Consider the following 17,958-nt stretch of genomic DNA (forward strand, 5'->3'; position numbering starts at 1 on the left):
AGGGGACTATGGGTTCGAGCCCTGGTCTGGGAAGATCCCACGAGCCACAGAGCAACTAAACCCGTGTGCCACAACTACTGAGCCTGCGCTCTAGAGTCCACGAGCCACAACTACTGAGCCCGCATGCCACAACTACTGAGGCCCCCGCGCCTAGAACCCGTGCTCCGCAACAAGAGAAACCACCGCGATAAGCCCGGGCACCGCAATGAAGTTAGCCCCCGCCCGCTGCAACTAGAGAAAACCCACATGCATCAACGAAGACCCAAGGCAGCCAATAAATAAATTAATTAATTAAAAAAAAACAGGGATGATTGCACTCATCACATAGCATTTGGGCTGGCCCTGTGCCAAGCACTTTTGCACAGCGTCAGCTGGGGCTGGCATTCCTGAGTTCTTACCCAAGACAGGCCCTATGTCAGGTCTTGCCTTGTAGATTAATTCTGTTCACCTTCACACCAACCTGCTATGATTGTCCTCATTCCACAGGTGAAGAAGATGAGGCACAGAGAGGTTAAGTGACTTGTCCAAGATCACACAGCCAAGGAGTAGCAGAGCCCCTGAATCCATACAGCCACCCTCTGAGGTAGGCACTCTTACTTGCCATATCTAAAAAGGAGGAGACTGGGCCAGGCTGCACTTCAGAGGACGTGGGGCTAGCCGGTAGAATCGGTGGGGTCTCTGGACTGACTCTGCCACGTCAAAGGTTTTCTTTAAGATCACTCTGACGTCAGACTCTCAGCTGCCCCACAAAGTACTCTGTGTTACCAAAAGTACGCCTTTCACAGCAGTCTTAAAGTTCGCAACAGAAGAATTTAAAGTTCCTGCAACATCCAATAACTGCAATTATTACCCATAATGGAATAGGCATAAATCCTGCACAGACTGCTGGAAATGTTTTTCCAAAGCATGGTTCAGAACTGCAAATTAGGGACTTCCCTGGCAGGCCAGTGGTTATGACTCTGTGCTTCCATTGCAGGGGGCACGGGTTCGATCTCTGGTCGGGGAAATAATATCTTGCAAGCTGTGTGGCCAAAAAAAAAAAAAAGAGAGAACTTCAAATTGTTCCTAGAGATCATGTTGGAAGTTGTTAATATCTGCTACTTGGAAGATAAGATTACCTTTCAGAATGAATATTGGTATTGTTGTTGTAAAATTGAAATCAGGCATTTAAAATCCTATGAAAACACCAATAGTGGAGGAAATAATGAAGGGGACTCTGTCCCTTCCTGTTATTCACACGCTTCATGTGAAGAGGGAAGGCTTCCGCATTGAGGGCATCACTACCGCAGAGGATCGTAGTCTTTCACTACTACCTTCCAACACACACAGGTAGTTCCCGTGGGGTAAATGGATTTACCCAACTGTGTTTGAAAACTGGACGATGCTTCAGACGTAGCGAACAAACGTATGGACGCCAAGGGGGGAAAGTGGCAGGGGTGGGGGGTTGGGATGAACTGGGAGATTGGGATTGACATCTATACGCTAATATGTACAAAATGGATAACTAATAAGAATCTGCTGTATAAAAAAATAAAATAAAATTCAAAAAAAAAAACAACTGGAGGATGCTTCTGATCATTTTCTGAGAACATTTGGGAAATTAAAATGTACTGAATCTTCCTATTTGTCTTTGAGTTAAAAATGTAAGAGGATTACGGATGGTACGTGGCAGTTGGCTTGATAGCATCTGACTTGCAGATGTAAAAATAGTTGAATTCTTACTTATGTATCATTTATGATCGAGAATATAAATGTATTGATGAGTTCTTTTTATCATTTAGGTTGTTTTTGAGTTTCAAATTCATGTATTCATATAAAATTTAATTTAACATCAGAGCCCAAAATTGGCTTTTTAAAAGATCCAGCCGTTACGTGTAAAATTGATATCCTACACCAAAGTGTTTTAACTATGATCTTGCAGAATCCAACACTTGTAATGGTGAGAATTGAAAATAAAGTAGAAGCATCTTTGGCTGAAAAATAAATAAAGAAAGGGCTTCCCTGGTGGCACAGTGGTTGAGAGTCCGCCTGCCGATGCAGGGGACACGGGTTCGTGCCCTGGTCCCGGAGGATCCCACATGCCCTGGAGCGGCTGGGCCCGTGAGCCATGGCCGATGAGCCTGCGGGTCCGGGTGCTCCGCAACGGGAGAGGCCACAACAGTGACAGACCCGCGTACCGCAAAAAAAAAAAAAAGAAAGAAAGAAAGAAAGAAAGAGGAGGAAACTGAAGCTCAGAGAGGAGAAATCCCTCACCCAAGACCACAGTCAACAAGGCAGTCAGCATTTGAACTTGATTCTAGCTGGGGGAGGGCAGCTCTAGTTCAGTCAAAGCATAACCAATTCCCTGGTCGCCTTCTCTGTTGGACTCAATTTTTTTAGCATTTCCACCTTTTTCCTCCACTTGCAAGAACGCTGTGGAAATTATTCCTAATGGTCCATGAAAAGATCAAGGACCAACCAAACTCAGATGTCTTCAGTTGCCATGTTCTAATTTATTGGCAATAGGGTGAGTAATGCTTCCCTGAATATTTCCTGGTTAGGTTGCTTTACCAGATGAAAAATGGCCAAGACAGTTATTAATTAAATAAAAATGCAGCAACCAAATGTGAAGATCTCAAACTGTTTCATTTTGAAGTATCCATTGAGAAACACTGGGTGGGGACTTCCCTGGTGGCGCAGTGGTTAAGAATCTGCCTGCCAGTGCAGGGGGCACGGGTTCGAGCCCCGGTCGGGGAAGATCCCACATGCCCCGCAGCAACTAAGCCCGCGTGCCTAGAGTCTGTGCTCTGCAACAAGAGAATCCACTGCCCTGAGAAGGCCTGCAGGCAGCAACGAAGACCCAACACAGGCAAAAATAAATAAATAAATAAAATAAATTTATTTAAAAAAAAAAGATAAAGCACAGCTAGTTAAAAAAATAAAAAGAGCTTATGTCAAAAAAAAAAGAAACACCGGGTGGGATGGATTGGGAGTTTGGGATTAGCAGATGCAAACTATTATATATAGGATGGATAAACAACAAGGTCTTACTGTATAGCACAGGGATATATTCAATATCCTGTGATAAACCATAATGGAAAAGAATATGAAAAAGAATGTATACATAGATATATATATATAACTGAATCACTGTGCTGTATAGCGGAAATTAACATGACATTGTAAATCAACTATACTTCAATAAAATAAATTAGAAAACAAAACAAAAGAGACACTGGGTAGAAATTTGTCATACCTTTTAGCTTATAAATGTATTTTCAACGTCCATCCATTTACAACTAACTCCTGGTTTCATTTTCTATCAGACGATTCTTTGAACTTGTCTTCCTTCTAAAATCAAAATCATCCCAAATAAACTCATATTAACTAGTGACAAAAAAAAGAAGAAGGAGGCACTCAACAAAATCCCCATCTAATCACTTAAGGCCTCAGTTTGCCATGTCAGGAAAATGGGTAGATGCAATGGGGGCTTTTCTATTTTCATCTCTTGGCCATAGTTTTTAAAAAGCCTCCCCCCTTTTAAATTTTTATTTATTTATTTATTTTTACTCTCTTAACTTTCATATAACATACAGCAGTGTGAATTATATTTACTCCCTTTTTTTAATTTAAGAAGTAAAGTGCTGTCAGAAAGGATGTTCACAGAGAACAAAAGACTACAGAGTGAAAAGTAGGTCTTTGTCACTCCGTGATCCCCACTCTTCCCAGAAGCCAACATGATTACCAGTTTCTAATATCCTTCCTGAGATCTTCCAGGGATATGAATTGTATGTGGATGTCTGAGAACGAGTGACGATTTAAGAAAAACACAAATGAGAAAAACCTTACCCATGGAGGTAGACTGAACAATGGCCTTGACTTTGAGTGGGGTCGTGTGACTTACTTTAGTCAATAGCAGAGTGGCACAAGTACCAGTCATGCCAGTTCTGAGCTTCGACCTAAGGGGCCTTGAACGTTGCCTTTTGCGCCCAGGCACAGGCATGAGAAAAGCTTCCCCTGCATGGCTGCTCCCCCTTTGGCCCACACACCACAACGTCTCTGTAGTGTTAAAAGATGAACTGAGGTGTATTAAAATTGTATTGAGTTTGAGCAAAAATCGATTCGAATCAGACAGCATCCAATCTAGCAGACAGAAAGGAGCTTCGAGGAACTAAACAAAATGAAAGACTTTTATAGGTGGAAGGGAGCAGAAACAAGAAAGTTGTACCCGGAAAAAAAAAGCAGGCTGGTTATTGCAAGGTCACTTTCCTTTAGGGACGGCAGGGGTCTATCAGGCAGATTACCTAACTAGTGCTGATCTGAGTGGGTGGTTTAAGATTCCATCTCCAGGAGAGCCGACACTGTCATTAAGTCTTGATTTGGTGACACGGGGCTTAGCATTTTGAGCCCGTTGTCTTGTTTTTAACATAAGAGTATGGAGCAAAGCTTCCCAGTTGTGCCCAGCCTGAATCAGCCAACTGTCAGTCAACCCCACATCCATTTCAAAGTTCCTGCATTTTGGGGTGGTGTGTTTCACAGCATTTTTGTGGCAACAGGTATATATATATATATCTTTTTCTTCCCCCGCTCCCCGCCACTTAGCAATATACCTTGGTGCTATGATCTAAATGTGTTTTCCCAAAATTCATATGTTGAAATCCTAACCTTCCAAGGTGATAGCATTAATAGCTGGGGCCTTTGGTATTAGTAGGAGGAGAAGCCCTCGTGAATGGGATTGGTGCTCTTATAAGAGAGATCCCACAAAGCTCTCTTGTACCTTCTGCCACCAGAGGATACCAGAAGTCTGCGATCCCTTGCCCTTTTCCAGTCTCAGCATCCATCCGCTGTAAAATGAGGCTTTAGCATGAACAGGTGGAATCAGGAAGGGAATGACTACTCCGTCCAGTCTGGTTCTGCTACTTCCCAGCTGTGTGATTTTGGGAAAGTGACTCAACTTCTCTGGGCTTCACTTTCTTGACTTGTAAATTTTGCATATCTACCTCATAGGACTGCTGGAGAATTAAATTGGTTAATACACATACAGTGATTGAATCCTGAAACCAGACTGCTAGGGTGGTGAAGGGGGCAAGGAGATGTGGGTACAAATTGTCAGGGCCTAAAGACCCAGAAAGAGACTCTGGTCTGACAATATTGTCTGACCTTGCTGAGAGGCCTGAAAATTATCTTTACCAAAGCCTGAACCCACTCTCAGCAGCCCTGTGCCAGTTTGATTCCCAGCTCTGCCCCTTCCCAGCTGTGTGACCTTGAGCAAGTCACTTAACCTCTCTGAGCCTTATTGTTGGGAATGTTAAATGAGCTAATATATGTAAAGCAGTTAGCCTAGTACTTGACATATAGGAGTGCTCCATGAGAGTTAACTGTTAGGGTGGAGACTGTGGAGTGGCCACTCAATATTCATGCTAACTTCCTTCTAGCACATCCAGTTTTTCAGAGGAAGCATGATTCTGGGGGCAAGAGGTGTTGCCTCTTCTCTCCAACCTCACCCATCCTAGAGCCTGCTCCTTCAGCCCTTCCAACAATTTTGTGAACACCTAATATCTGGTAGGAAAGCCCTTTCTGCTTAAGCTGGGTGAAGGGGTTTCCAAATGACTGATAAAGCTACTATTATTTACTTAGTCAACAAATACTCATTTATCCTGAGGGCACTGGGGAGCCATGGCAGGTTCTGAGCAGGAGAGGTCAGCAAGTAGGGAGTAGGTGGGACAGGGCAACCCTGGGGCAGGAGCCCAGCGAGGAGGCTAGGGCAGGAGTGAATGTGGAGGTCTTGAGCTAGGGTAGGAGGGATGGACAGGCCTTGGAGACTGAAGGGCTCAGGGGCTGGGAGTGGGAGGAAGATATATGATGGAGATTATAGTGCTCCCCAAGGCCAACTGTTTCTGTGAGACTCAAAGAAGATAAAGGAGGTAGAGCTTATGATACAAGGTCTGCTGGAGTGTTTGATTGGCTCAGCCCTGGTCACATGACTGGACCATCGCTGCAAAGGATTATGGGAAACTGAGTTTCTGACATTTTTGGCTTCTCCAAGGGAGGTGGTCAGAGGGTGGGGGGCTCCCCAGACACAGAAAGGGCTTCGGATGCTGTGTGGCCAAAAGGAATGTCAAATGTCCACACAAGGGGTTATTAGGGGTCCAGGGGGCTGAGCTGTGTGTGATGTGGCTGGATCCTGTCTCTCCCTTGCTCATAGCCCTCAGGGACTCCTATCCCACTCACAGTGGGATGGAAACTCCTCCACGGCCCCTAGGACCCTATAGGTCTGCTCCTGGCTTCTCTCCAACATCATCTTCTCCCTCCCACTCTCCCCTCTGCCCCCTCTGCTCCAGCCCTCCAGCCATCTCCCTGTCTCTCAGATATGCCAAGCCACTCCCACCTCAGGGCCTTTGCACCTGCTGTCCCTCTTCCAGATCTCCACATGGCTGTCTCCCTCCAGTCTCTGCTCGCATGTCACCTCCCCAGAGAGGTCTGACCTGATCTCCTCTGCTGTGCCATCACTCTCATCCCTTACCCTCTGTCACTTTCCTTCAAAGCCCCATTGTCCCTGACATTAGAGCATATATTGACTTGTTTACTCTCACTGAAATGTCACCTCCGCGAGGGCAGGGGTTTTGCTTATTTTCTGCTGTGTTCCCATTAAGTGCTTAATAAATAATTGTTGAAATGATAAATGCATAATAATTCTAGACCAGTTCCTTTTAGTTCTCTGGGCCTCAGTTTCCCTAACTGTGAAGGAGAACTTTGTCACTCTGACCTTACTGGGAAGGGGACGTTGGTGGAGAGATCAGGGGCTATGCCCCAAGGAAAAGTTTTCTAGGCAGCTCCCCATCCCAGTAGTAACCTAGGGAGAGGTAGAGAGGGTCCCCTTTCCGTAGATCAGTGCCCCTATGCCTGGGAAGAAGTGGGGAAGACCGGGGAGGAGGGAGGAACCTCAGAGGGAAAGGAACGTTCTCTTCTTTGTTTCAATCCGGGCGCTCCCTGAACCTCCTCCTCCCTGGACTTGACCCCGCTTGCCCAAGTCTTGGCGCCTTCCAGGCGGAGGAAGCAGTTTCCTCTGTGCCGTCCCATTTCCGCAGAATCTCATCCTCGGCCCTTGAGGTCCCCCGTCACGGTCGAGGTGCTGAGAGCCCGGATCCGAGCGAGTCCTGCGCTCTGACCTGAGCCGCCACCCAGCCCCCTTCCCCTGCGGGTGGGGCTGGTCTCCCGGGCTCGCGGCTGCCCTTGTAAGGAGGCGAGGCCTGGGGACACCCGAGACGCCTGGTTATAATTAGCCCGGACACGTGGTGACCCCACCTCCTCACACCTGCCCCCGCGCCCCCCCATCCCCAGCACCTCGGGTCCCCCAGAGAACACAGCGAGCTAGCTCTAAAAATAACCTCCCTTCCCGGCAGGCCACGTCCCTCCCTGTCCCCTCCACAGCGGAAATCTCCCAGTGTCACCAGGCGGGTGGCCTGGAGTGGGAAAGGTGACCACCGCCTCCAACCTGGCTTTGAGTTAGAACCGCCCCAACTCAGCCCAGCCTCAGTTTCCCTCCCACCCGCTCCCAAGGAGGAAAGTACATCCAAGCACAGGTTTCAGGTCACCCCTGTTCCCACCTCGGCTTTGGTCAGATACTCCCTGTAGCTGGGTGACAGCAGGCAAATCACACAGCCTCTCTGGATCTCTGTTTCCTCTGCTGGAAAACCAGATACCTGACCTTCAGGGGCCATTGCAAGGTTTCCCCAGGGCTAGGGCTCAGGACCTGCTGTTTGCTGGGGTCAAGGCCGCTGGGGGCTGAGGAGAGGCTGGTGGCCCAGCGGAGGGCCAGGGGAGGGTGGCTTCTACGTTCCTGGGACATTCCCTGACACTATCCCGTGGCCCCGGCGGGGGGCCAGCTGTCCCCGCCAGCCCGACTCAGCACTTGGTCGGGGGACCAGCTTGGTGGTGACGGGGGTTGGGGGGGGTCTGGGCCCAGACCCTGGGGCGGCCCATACAAGGCCATGGGGATGGGCGCGAGGCATGCCTGGGTTCCGGGTGGGCACGATGCCTGGGCGGTGAGGTGAGAGGCTCAGCTGCCTTCCAGCCCTGTCCCGGGGGGCAGCCCCTCCCAGCCAATAGCACAGCCCGGGCTCCCCCCTATATAAGGCCAGGGCTGTGGGCCTTTCCTTCGGGTCAGTGTTGCCTCCAGGACACAGACAGCCCCTGTCAGCACATCCCAGCCAGGTACTGCCTGGGGTGGGATTTGGGGTGGGGTCCAGAGTGGGGTCCTCCTCTGGAATCAGAGTCCAAGCTGGCTCTGGAAGGGGTCTTACGTGTCCTCCCCCATGTCCTCCTGCACACAGGCGGGTCAGTGTGTGGCAAGGTGGACCTTGTGTCAGAGAGTCCCCTCCACCTGTGAGCCCCTGACTCCCGGTGTAACTTGTGATCTCTGCGGCACAGGGTCCTGGGGAGGGTTTCCAGCATGGGAAGGAGTCTTGACAGCTGCCAGCTGTCACCCCCTGCAAGGGGCTTGGGCCAGGCCTTGTTCATGATGGTTTTTCACCAGAACTGGGTACCATAAACTGTGGGAGGCGTCTGTGTGTCACCTGTCAGGGCCTCTGCGACGGCAGGGACTGTGGGGTCTTTGCGTTGGTGACCTCGTGGGTCCCTATGGCGTTCCACACAGTGTGACCTTGTGTCTAACTTTCCGTGGCTCCTGCATGAGTACCTGTATCCTGGGTGTGTCCCTGAGCTTGGATGTGTGCGAGTGTGGGTCCGTGTACGGTGTGATCTGGGGGGTCCGTGGTGACGTGTGTGTGCGGGGCTCTGGGGCTATGACTGCTGGTGTCTCTTGGGCTCACCAGCCTTGCTTCTGTGCCTTCTCCTGGCCTGTCCCTAGCAGGGATGGGGGTGGGGACATGCCCTGAAGGGGGCTTTCTGGGTGGAAAGCCCTTGAGCCCCACAGCCTGAATGCATATCCTCCTGGCCACCCTGGCCCACCTGTCTCTGGCCTGCTGACTTGGTGCAAGCCGAGCCCCTGGAACGCGGGGGTGGCGGTGGGGAAGGAGGAGTTTGCCAGACTCTAAAAATAAATCCTCAGCCCTGGACATCAAGTCCAAAGGCTTTCGTGGGTTTCCATCCCCCTTGGCCTGATGCCTCGGCCTTCCTCTCACCCTGGTCCCCGTCCCCTTCCCACCATCCTACCCGCTTCCCATTCCTGGAGCTGGGAATGAGTAACCCATCTCTACCACCACCACCAAGGGGTCCCTCCTCCTCCTGGGTCTTGTGGATAACAGTAATAATAGCAATAATAGCAGCCACCCCTCTAGGTATCAGGCCCCAACTCCACGCTGGGGCCTGTGCTCAACCAGCCACACGCTTGAGCTCAAAGAATCCTCCCGGCACCCCCATGCGGAGCGTTCGGTTCAAAGAGGACAGAGGCTCAGAGAGGCTGAGTAACTGGCCTGGGGTCACACAGCCCGGAAATGGCATAGATGGGATTTGAACCCGGTTCTGTCAAACTCAGAGGCTGAGCTGTTCTTCTACTGTGCCCTGCAGGAGAGGTGTCAGCAAACAGAGGTGGGGGCAGGCACCCAGCCATCACTCCCACCCTGCCCCTCATCCCTCGACTGAGCACCCAAGAAGTTTTATGGAGAGAATGTCCCTTTTCTGCTCACACACTCATTGCCAGCAACACCCTCCATCTTCTCACCAGCTCCTCACAGTTTAAAATAACAACAACAACAATAACAATAGCTGAGCAAAAAAGTGATTATTGTGTTCCAGGCACTATTCCAAGTGCTTTACATAATTAACTCACTTCATCCTTCCAACACCTCCATGAGGTGAATGCTATTATACCCGCATTTTACAGGTGAGTACTTTCAGGCACAGAGAGGTTAAGCAACTCACCCAAGGTCACACAGCTTGTTGTAAGTGGCAGAGCTGGCATTCAAAGCCAGGCTGTCTGAGTCTAGAACCTACACTCTTACCCATGCCATGATGACTACTCTGGCTTGAGGGGTTCCCCCCTCCATTTTCCAGCTGGAGAAACTGAGTCTCTAGCAAGGTTACTAGTCTAAGGTCACCTGCCAGGATGCGGTGGAGCTAAGATCCTAACACAAAACTCTTGATACATCCTGTCGAGATGCAGGGGCTCAGAGAGGGGATCCCTCTGGCTCCAAGTCACACAGCACAGGAGTCAGGACTGACCCTCAGGCCTGCCTGACCCCAGAGCCTGGCTCTGTTCTTTGGCTGGTCTCTACTGGATGTGAGCTAATCTTCTCCTCCGGCCCAGCCCACCAGGTCCCCCACGCCGCCACCATGCCGTTCAGTAACACCCACAACAAACACAAGCTGAACTTCAAGTCTGAGGAGGAATACCCAGACCTCAGCAAACATAACAACCACATGGCCAAGGTACTGAACCCCGAGCTCTACAAGAAGCTGCGGGACAAGGAGACGCCATCTGGCTTCACTCTGGACGACGTCATCCAGACAGGTGTGGACAACCCAGGTAAGCCTCCTCGGTGGAACATCACAGGGACCAGAAGGCCGGGGGCTGCTCTGGAGGCTGCCTGCCAGGCCTCCATCCCACCTCCCTGGGTCTCAGTTTTCCCATCTGTAAAATGGGGACCATACCCATGGGGCTGCTGTGAGAAACAGAGGAGTTGAGATGGGTGAGGTGCTTGGGACAGGGTCCGGCACGCGGTAAACCACTCGCTAAATGTGCAGGAGTATAACGTGAGACTCCCCTGAGGAAGCTAATGCACCTCCCAGGCCTCAGTTTCCTCACCTGCAAAATGGGCACCCACGTTGGGAAAACATAGGCATCAGTACACAGGGAGCGGCGCCTGGCACAACGTCAGCACTCAGACTCTGACAGGGGGTATCATAAGCCCTGCGCTTCCTTCTCCAAGGACACCCCTCCAGGGCGAGTGGAACTGGGCAGGAGCCCGGCTTCTAGCCTTAGCCCCCAACTCATGGTGTGATTGAGGGGAGAGGCCCTTTCTCTCCAGGCCTCTGTTTCCCCACTTGGGAAATAAGAGGGTCTTTCAAGTCTCTCATTATCTGTGGGGGCTGATAGTCTAAGGTTCTGAAATTTTTTAGGGGAAGATTCCATGATTTGGGGACTCTGACATGGTAATAGTTTTAGTAACTGGCCCCCCAGACTCTTTCTCCTCTGTTCTGCCCGCAGCCTTCCTCCCACCCCCCCAGATGCCACCTTAACCTTTCCCAGCCTTCCCTCCCCATTCCTACCAACCCTCAGCTTTCTCAGTTCTGACCCAGAGGTGTCGAGTGAATTCCCTTGCACGCACACGCACATACACACGCAGTCTACACTGGACCCGGGAGCCCAGGCCTTCCTTGCTGGGGATGAGCGCCTCTGACCTCCTCCCCGACCCCCCCAGGTCACCCCTTCATCATGACCGTGGGCTGTGTGGCTGGTGACGAGGAGTCCTACATGGTTTTCAAGGACCTCTTTGACCCCATCATCCAGGACCGGCACGGGGGCTACAAACCCACCGACAAGCACAAGACTGACCTCAACCACGAGAACCTCAAGGTTGGCTGCCCCCAGGGGAGGGGAGGGGTGGGAGAGAGAGGGTAGAGGGATGAGGAGAAGGGAGGAGGTGGGGGAGACACCCAGAGAGACAGGGAGATGAACAGAGATGGAGAGAAACACAGAGGGAGATGGGAAGAGAGAGGGACAGAGAGACACGAAGTCAGGCAAGGAGATGGGGCTGAGGGCAGTGGGGGTGGGGAGAGGGGGAGAGAGAGAGACAGAGAGAGAGAGAGAGAGAGAGAGGGAGGGAGGGAGGGAGAGAGAGAGAGGGAGGGAGGGAGGCAGGTACAAAACAGACATGTAGAAGAGGGAGAGACAGAGACAGAGATGGAGAGAGAAAAATGGGGAGAGAGAGAGAAGGGGTGGGGGGGGGGGAGGCCAGTGGGGAGGGAGAAGCCAAAGCAGCAGCAGAGAGCCTGAGAGAGCTGGGAGGGCCTGGCGGGGGACTTGACCTCGCTGGGGAGGGGGGCAGGGCTCACAGGATGGCCCGCCCCGCCCTGACCCCCCCATCCATTCTCTAGGGTGGAGACGACCTGGACCCCAACTACGTGATCAGCAGCCGCGTCCGCACGGGCCGCAGCATCAAGGGCTTCTCGCTGCCCCCCCACTGCTCCCGCGGGGAGCGCCGGGCCGTGGAGAAACTCGCCGTGGAAGGTGAGAGCTCCCACCCCGCACACTGCCAGGGTCCCCCAGCTGTGGCTCTGCTCCTCCGTGGGCAGGTCTCTGGACTCCCCTGGGCCCCCATTTTCCAAAACACTGAAAGAACTTGGTAAGTCATGAGTACTTGGTGACTGACAGCTGGAAGCATTACCCCTGGTGGAGGCCTGGGGGTGCTGTCAAGACTTGACACCCAATGGCGCCAGGGTCCTGACCTTCGTCCATCTATTCATCCATCCACTCATCCATTAAGCAAACACGTACGGTTGTTCTGGCTCTGTGTGGGGAGCTGGGGCTCCCGTGATGAATAAGATGGACAAGGTCACTGCTCTCACAGAGCTGTCAGCCTGGTGGGGAGATAAGAGGAAACGCAGAAACCAACAAAAGAACAAGATAATTCCCAAATGCCATGAAGCCAAGAAACAAAGGTTGTGGCCCAGAATGACTGGCGGGAACTACGTTAGAAAGGAGTTGGGACCTGACTGCCAAGAAGAAGCCAACCTTGGGAAGAATCCCAGGCAGGTGGAACAGCAAGTGCAAAGGCCCTGGGGTGGGAAGGTGTGCTGGAGGAACAGCAAGGAGACCAGTGTGCCTGGAGCCAAGTGGCTGACGGCGGGAGGGGAGGAGATGAGGTCAGAGGGATGTGGGTGGCCAGGTCGTGCAGAGCCTCGTGGGCTGTTGGGAGGACTATGGCTTTGACCCTGTGGGAGAAGGAAAGCATGGGAGGGTGGTGAGCAGAGGAGGGACAGGTTCAGACTAATATGGGTCCCTCTGGCTGCTGTGCAGGGAGCAGACAGTGGGCAAAGGTAGGAGAGAGGCTGAGAGGGGGCAACTGCAGCTGTCCGGGTTGGGGGTGAGGGGTAGCTATGGAATGGGGAGAAAGAGTGGGTATGTTTGGGAGGTAGAACTATTAGGGCTGGCAGGCAGTGTTGTTCCGCTAAATGTTTAACAATTGGCTCTCAAAGAAAAAACAAAAACAAAAAACCCAAACAGAAAAAAACAAGCCCTGATTTGCAGCCAGCAACTACCAATTTCTCTGGTGTAAACTCTCCTTCTGTGGCCAATTGTAAGCTAATCACGTGACATCATACAGAGCTGGGCAATGGGAGGCAATGTGCAGTAGCACATCGTTATGTAGCATTTCCAACATACAGCTACAGGGGATGAGAATAGCTTCAGGAACATAGAAAATAGTAAGTGTAGCAAAATCATTAGAAAGTGATAGTTCTGAGTATTTATTCCCTATGTTTTAAATATAATTTATTTAACTGTAAGTTTTTATAATTTATTTTTAACAACATAATATAGTATATAGTATATGATATAGAATATATTATGTGGTGTATTATACAAATAATGTATAAAATATATAAAAATATGTATATGTATTATATAAATATATTTATTATACACATACTACATATTTACTATGTTGTATGAATACATATGAATATGTACAAATACTATAAATACTATACTATAATAATGTTTATAAATACTATAAACATTATATAATAATGTTTATAATACTATAAACATTATATAAACATTATAAATACTATAAATACTATACTATAATAATGTTTACTGATGGCTCCCGGATTCCTGAGACTCTGACTCCCTGTCCTGCCAGCCAGCAGGAGCAGGCGCCAGTACACTACTGCTCGCAGGTGAACTGGATGTGAGGCTTGGTGGCGGGAAGGGGAGAATCCATGTCTTTTGTCTTGAGCACTTGGTGTGGGTTTTCCCAGGGCAGACAGGGGAGGAGCACGTTTTGGGGAGGGGTCATGAATTTGGGTTTAGACACAGTGTTTAGGCGCCTTTAGCACCTCCAGAGGGCCAAGGTCCAGGGCCGTTAGGGGTAGCAGTGTGGGCCTGCGCCCCACTTGAGGTGGGGCAGGTTGCTGACCACTCCTTCCTGCGGCCCCTCAGCCCTCAACAGCCTGACGGGAGAGTTCAAGGGGAAATACTATCCTCTGAAGAACATGACAGACAAGGAACAACAGCAGCTCATCGACGACCACTTCCTATTTGACAAGCCCGTGTCCCCGCTGCTGCTGGCTTCAGGCATGGCCCGAGACTGGCCCGATGCCCGTGGCATCTGGTGAGGCGCCCCTGCCCTATGGCCCCCTTCTCCCCTGCCTCCTCCAGCCTTCCCATGACTTTCCACCAAAGTCAAGACCATAACAGTAATTATCCAGAATGATCTTGCCTTCCACCCCTGCCCACCCTGTGGTCTGCATGTCACATTTTGGGAAACTTGAAACTTAGACTTGAACCAGACTCCCTGGATGCAAATCCCAGCGCTGCCACTTACGAGCTGTGTGACCTTTGGCACACGATTTAACATGTCTCTGCCCCAGTTTCCCCATCTATAATATGGAGATCATGACAATTCATAGCTTTGGGGGTTCTCGTGAGGATTAATTGAGTTAATTTATGTAAAGTATTGGAAAAAGTGCCTGGTATATAGTAAGTGCTCATATTGGCCATTAGTATGATTTTTATTACCAGCTGTTGTTGCTAGCTAGCTGGGCTTTCCATGAATCTTTGAATCCCTGATTCTGGTGGTCAAAGATTTTAAAAGGTTTTGAGGACCTAGGTTTCAAAAGATTTGGAGAGTGTAGGTTGTAAGATTTCAAGATTTTAAATATTTTTAGATTCCACTAATTTCCGGTTCTGTGATTCAGTGGTTTCAAACATTTCCAGGTCCTAGAGTTTTACAGTTCTAACACTCTTTCTGAGATGCCACAATGTGATGGGAAGATCTATCAATTCTGATTCCTGGCTTCCGTTTTTCAAAGATTCTGAGATTCTAAGAGTCTATAATGTTGTCCAAAGAATTAAGACCCTAAAAGTCACTGATCCCAGGATTCGAGATTCCACAGGTCCAGTGACATTAGAGTCTACAGGTGTTAGCTTCTCAGACTTTGAGGTGCTCCCACCTCTTGCCCTTCAGGCCCGCTGCCCCCTAGCGGTGGGTATGTGTTTGCAAGACGCAGGGGAATGGGGTTCCCGCGGAGCTGATTCCTCAGCCTTTTGCTGCGCCCGACCTAGGCACAATGACAACAAGAGCTTCCTGGTGTGGGTGAACGAGGAGGACCACCTCCGAGTCATCTCCATGGAGAAGGGGGGCAACATGAAGCAGGTTTTCCGCCGCTTCTGCTTGGGGTTGCAGAAGGTGGGTGCCTGCCTCTCGCGTGACTCCACGTGACCACCCCAGCTGCCTTCCGGGGCCCCTCCCCTCGGAACCCGGCTCCTCCCTATACCCAAGCCACGCCCCGCAGCACCCACCCTACTCGCTTTCCAAGGCCCCGCCCTTTGAGAAACCGGCCCCACCCCTATGTTCAAGCCCCGCCCCTAAGAACCCGCCTTCCCGGCGTCCTCAAGCCCAGCCCCCTCAGAATCCTGCCACCACCTGTGCGGTCGGGCCCCTCCCCTCAGAATCTCGTGCCTCCAGGTCTTCCAGACCCGCCCCCTCGGAATCCTACCCCTACTGACATTCTCACACCCTGTCCCTCCGAACCCTGTCCGGGTTGTCGGTGTATTTGGGGGCGCCCGCCGGCGCTGATCCAGGGTCCTCTCCCCCACCTCAGATTGAGGAGATCTTCAAGAAAGCCGGCCACCCCTTCATGTGGAACGAGCACCTGGGCTACGTGCTCACCTGCCCATCTAACCTGGGCACCGGGCTGCGTGGAGGCGTGCATGTGAAACTAGCGCACCTGAGCAAGCATCCCAAATTCGAGGAAATCCTCACTCGTCTGCGCCTGCAGAAGCGGGGCACAGGTGCGGCCTACATCCCCTCCTGCGGCTTCTGGGGCCGGCCCTTTGCGGCGGCTGAAGGGGAGGTGGGGCATCCCCACGAGTTCTGGGGGTCGGCAAGGGCTGCCCTTCTGTAGCTTCAGTTCCTTCCTCTGCAAATAGGCATCAGCACGCCTTATCTCAGATGAGTCAATATACCATCATGGTTATATAATTAATATACACTGTGTATGTCCCTGGCCGCCTAGGGACCTCACTTTCCAATCTGTAGAGGAGAGGATGGTCAGGATTCGACCCCAGGCAGCCCGGCTCCAGGGCTCAACTCTGTTACCCACCGTGCTGGATGGTCGAGGGGTGAGGTACCTAAAGCCGGAGATGTGGGCCCGTGAATAGACAGACGCTTAGGAGACTGCGCGCACTTAACCGTTACACAGTAGGCACTCACTCAGTACATGCGGCAGTCGCCGTTGGCACGGGGGTTGCGTCCCGGGCCCCGCTCCTGCATCTCTGCTCGCTCCTTAGCCCCGGCCTCCTGTTCCCGCAGGTGGCGTGGATACGGCCGCCGTGGGCTCAGTGTTCGACGTGTCCAACGCCGATAGGCTGGGCTCGTCGGAGGTAGAACAGGTGCAGCTGGTGGTGGATGGTGTGAAGCTCATGGTGGAGATGGAGAAGAAGCTGGAAAAGGGCCAGTCCATCGACGACATGATCCCCGCCCAGAAGTAGGCGCACTGCCCGCCCGCCGCCGACTGCTGGAGCCCCAGCCAAAGGGAGGACCCGGCCCACCGGAGGCCCGCCCTTCATCCTTTGCCCCGCCCCTTTCTCCCGGAGTCCCGCCTATAAAGGTTTAGTCTACCGGGGGCTCTATCCACCCTCCTTCGAGTTCCAGTTCCAACCAGAGTTCCAACCAATGGGCTCCATTCTCTGGGTTCTGGCCAATGAATAACCTCCCTTATGCTCTCCTCTCTTTTTCCCTGAGCTCCGCCCACCATCAGGCACTCTGGCTAATGGAGAGCACCCGGGCTCACCTGCGGCTCATGCTTTTTCTCCGCTCAAAGCAACAAATAAAAGCAATGGTGGCCTTAGCGTTGTGTGCGATAGTTATGGGGGGGAGGAGGAAGAGGAGGAGGAAAGACTTTTGTAATTGGCTACTGTGTGACCTCGAAGCGGTTTGCCGTCTCTAGGCATGTCCTAGGGCTAGACATGCTTTATCCCATCTCTAAAATGAGGCAAAGTTAGGGTACAGAGTCTGATCCAAACATTACAAAGCTCTATGGGGAATCTGAGACCCGGAGAGGTGTGGTCCAGGGTCACACCGCCGAGCTTGGGCCCTTCCCAGCCTCGGCTCCCCATCACTCACTCTCAGATCTCAAACACAGGGTCCTCGCGAGGGAGAAACGGAAGCCAAAGAAAATGTCTGAGACTTGAATCTGGCTCCCCGGCCTCCGGTTTGAGACCCCCCATGCATCTCATCACTGTCTACTTCATTATGCGTTTCACTGGCCTCCTTCTGTGCGATCTGACTTCAGCCCTCTACAGCGGCTACCAGTGTTTCCAACTTTCCTTACTTCGCTCGAGAACCTGCCATGGCTCCCGACGTCGCCTAGAACGCTCTCGTATTAAGTGCGATTCTTCAAGGCCAAACAAATTCATACCATTTGCTGAAGGCTCATCCTTCTAGTTCTTTCCCCATGATTCCCCTATATACTCTTTTGTTCCTTACACCCTGCAATTCCCACCTTAATGTCTGCCCAAGCTGTTTCCTCCTCCAGACTGGGGCTTGGGTCAGAGCATACCTGTGAAATCTTTAAGGATAGGACTTTTGGAGAGCTTGGTCCCAGAAAAGAGCAGGAAGGGGCCTTGGGGTCGCGTGTGGGAGAAGCAGGTAATAGAAGTCAAGAAACATCTGAACATGTATTGGGTGTTGGCCACGTCAATCACTTCTACTTGACCCAATAGGCTGAGGCCTCCATTTGCTGGGGCATAGCACGTGGGCCCCTAAATAGACGAAGGCCTCAGAAGAAAAG

General features: G+C 51.4%; 1 protein-coding gene across 1 annotated transcript; it reads left to right on the top strand.

Annotated features, from left to right (window-relative positions):
- The first annotated feature begins 8,167 nt into the window (after positions 1-8,167).
- Positions 8,168-17,016, top strand: CKM (creatine kinase, M-type). The gene is made up of 8 exons (XM_059999330.1): positions 8,168-8,193; positions 10,247-10,465; positions 11,361-11,515; positions 12,037-12,169; positions 14,105-14,276; positions 15,230-15,353; positions 15,769-15,958; positions 16,479-17,016. The coding sequence occupies exons 2-8, from the start codon at positions 10,273-10,275 to the stop codon at positions 16,655-16,657; spliced, it is 1,146 nt and encodes a 381-aa protein (XP_059855313.1). The 5' UTR covers positions 8,168-8,193; positions 10,247-10,272; the 3' UTR covers positions 16,658-17,016.
- Positions 17,017-17,958: the final 942 nt, after the last annotated feature.

The sequence above is a fragment of the Delphinus delphis genome, chromosome 20, assembly GCF_949987515.2.
Source record: "Delphinus delphis chromosome 20, mDelDel1.2, whole genome shotgun sequence".
Classification (NCBI taxonomy): domain Eukaryota; kingdom Metazoa; phylum Chordata; class Mammalia; order Artiodactyla; family Delphinidae; genus Delphinus; species Delphinus delphis.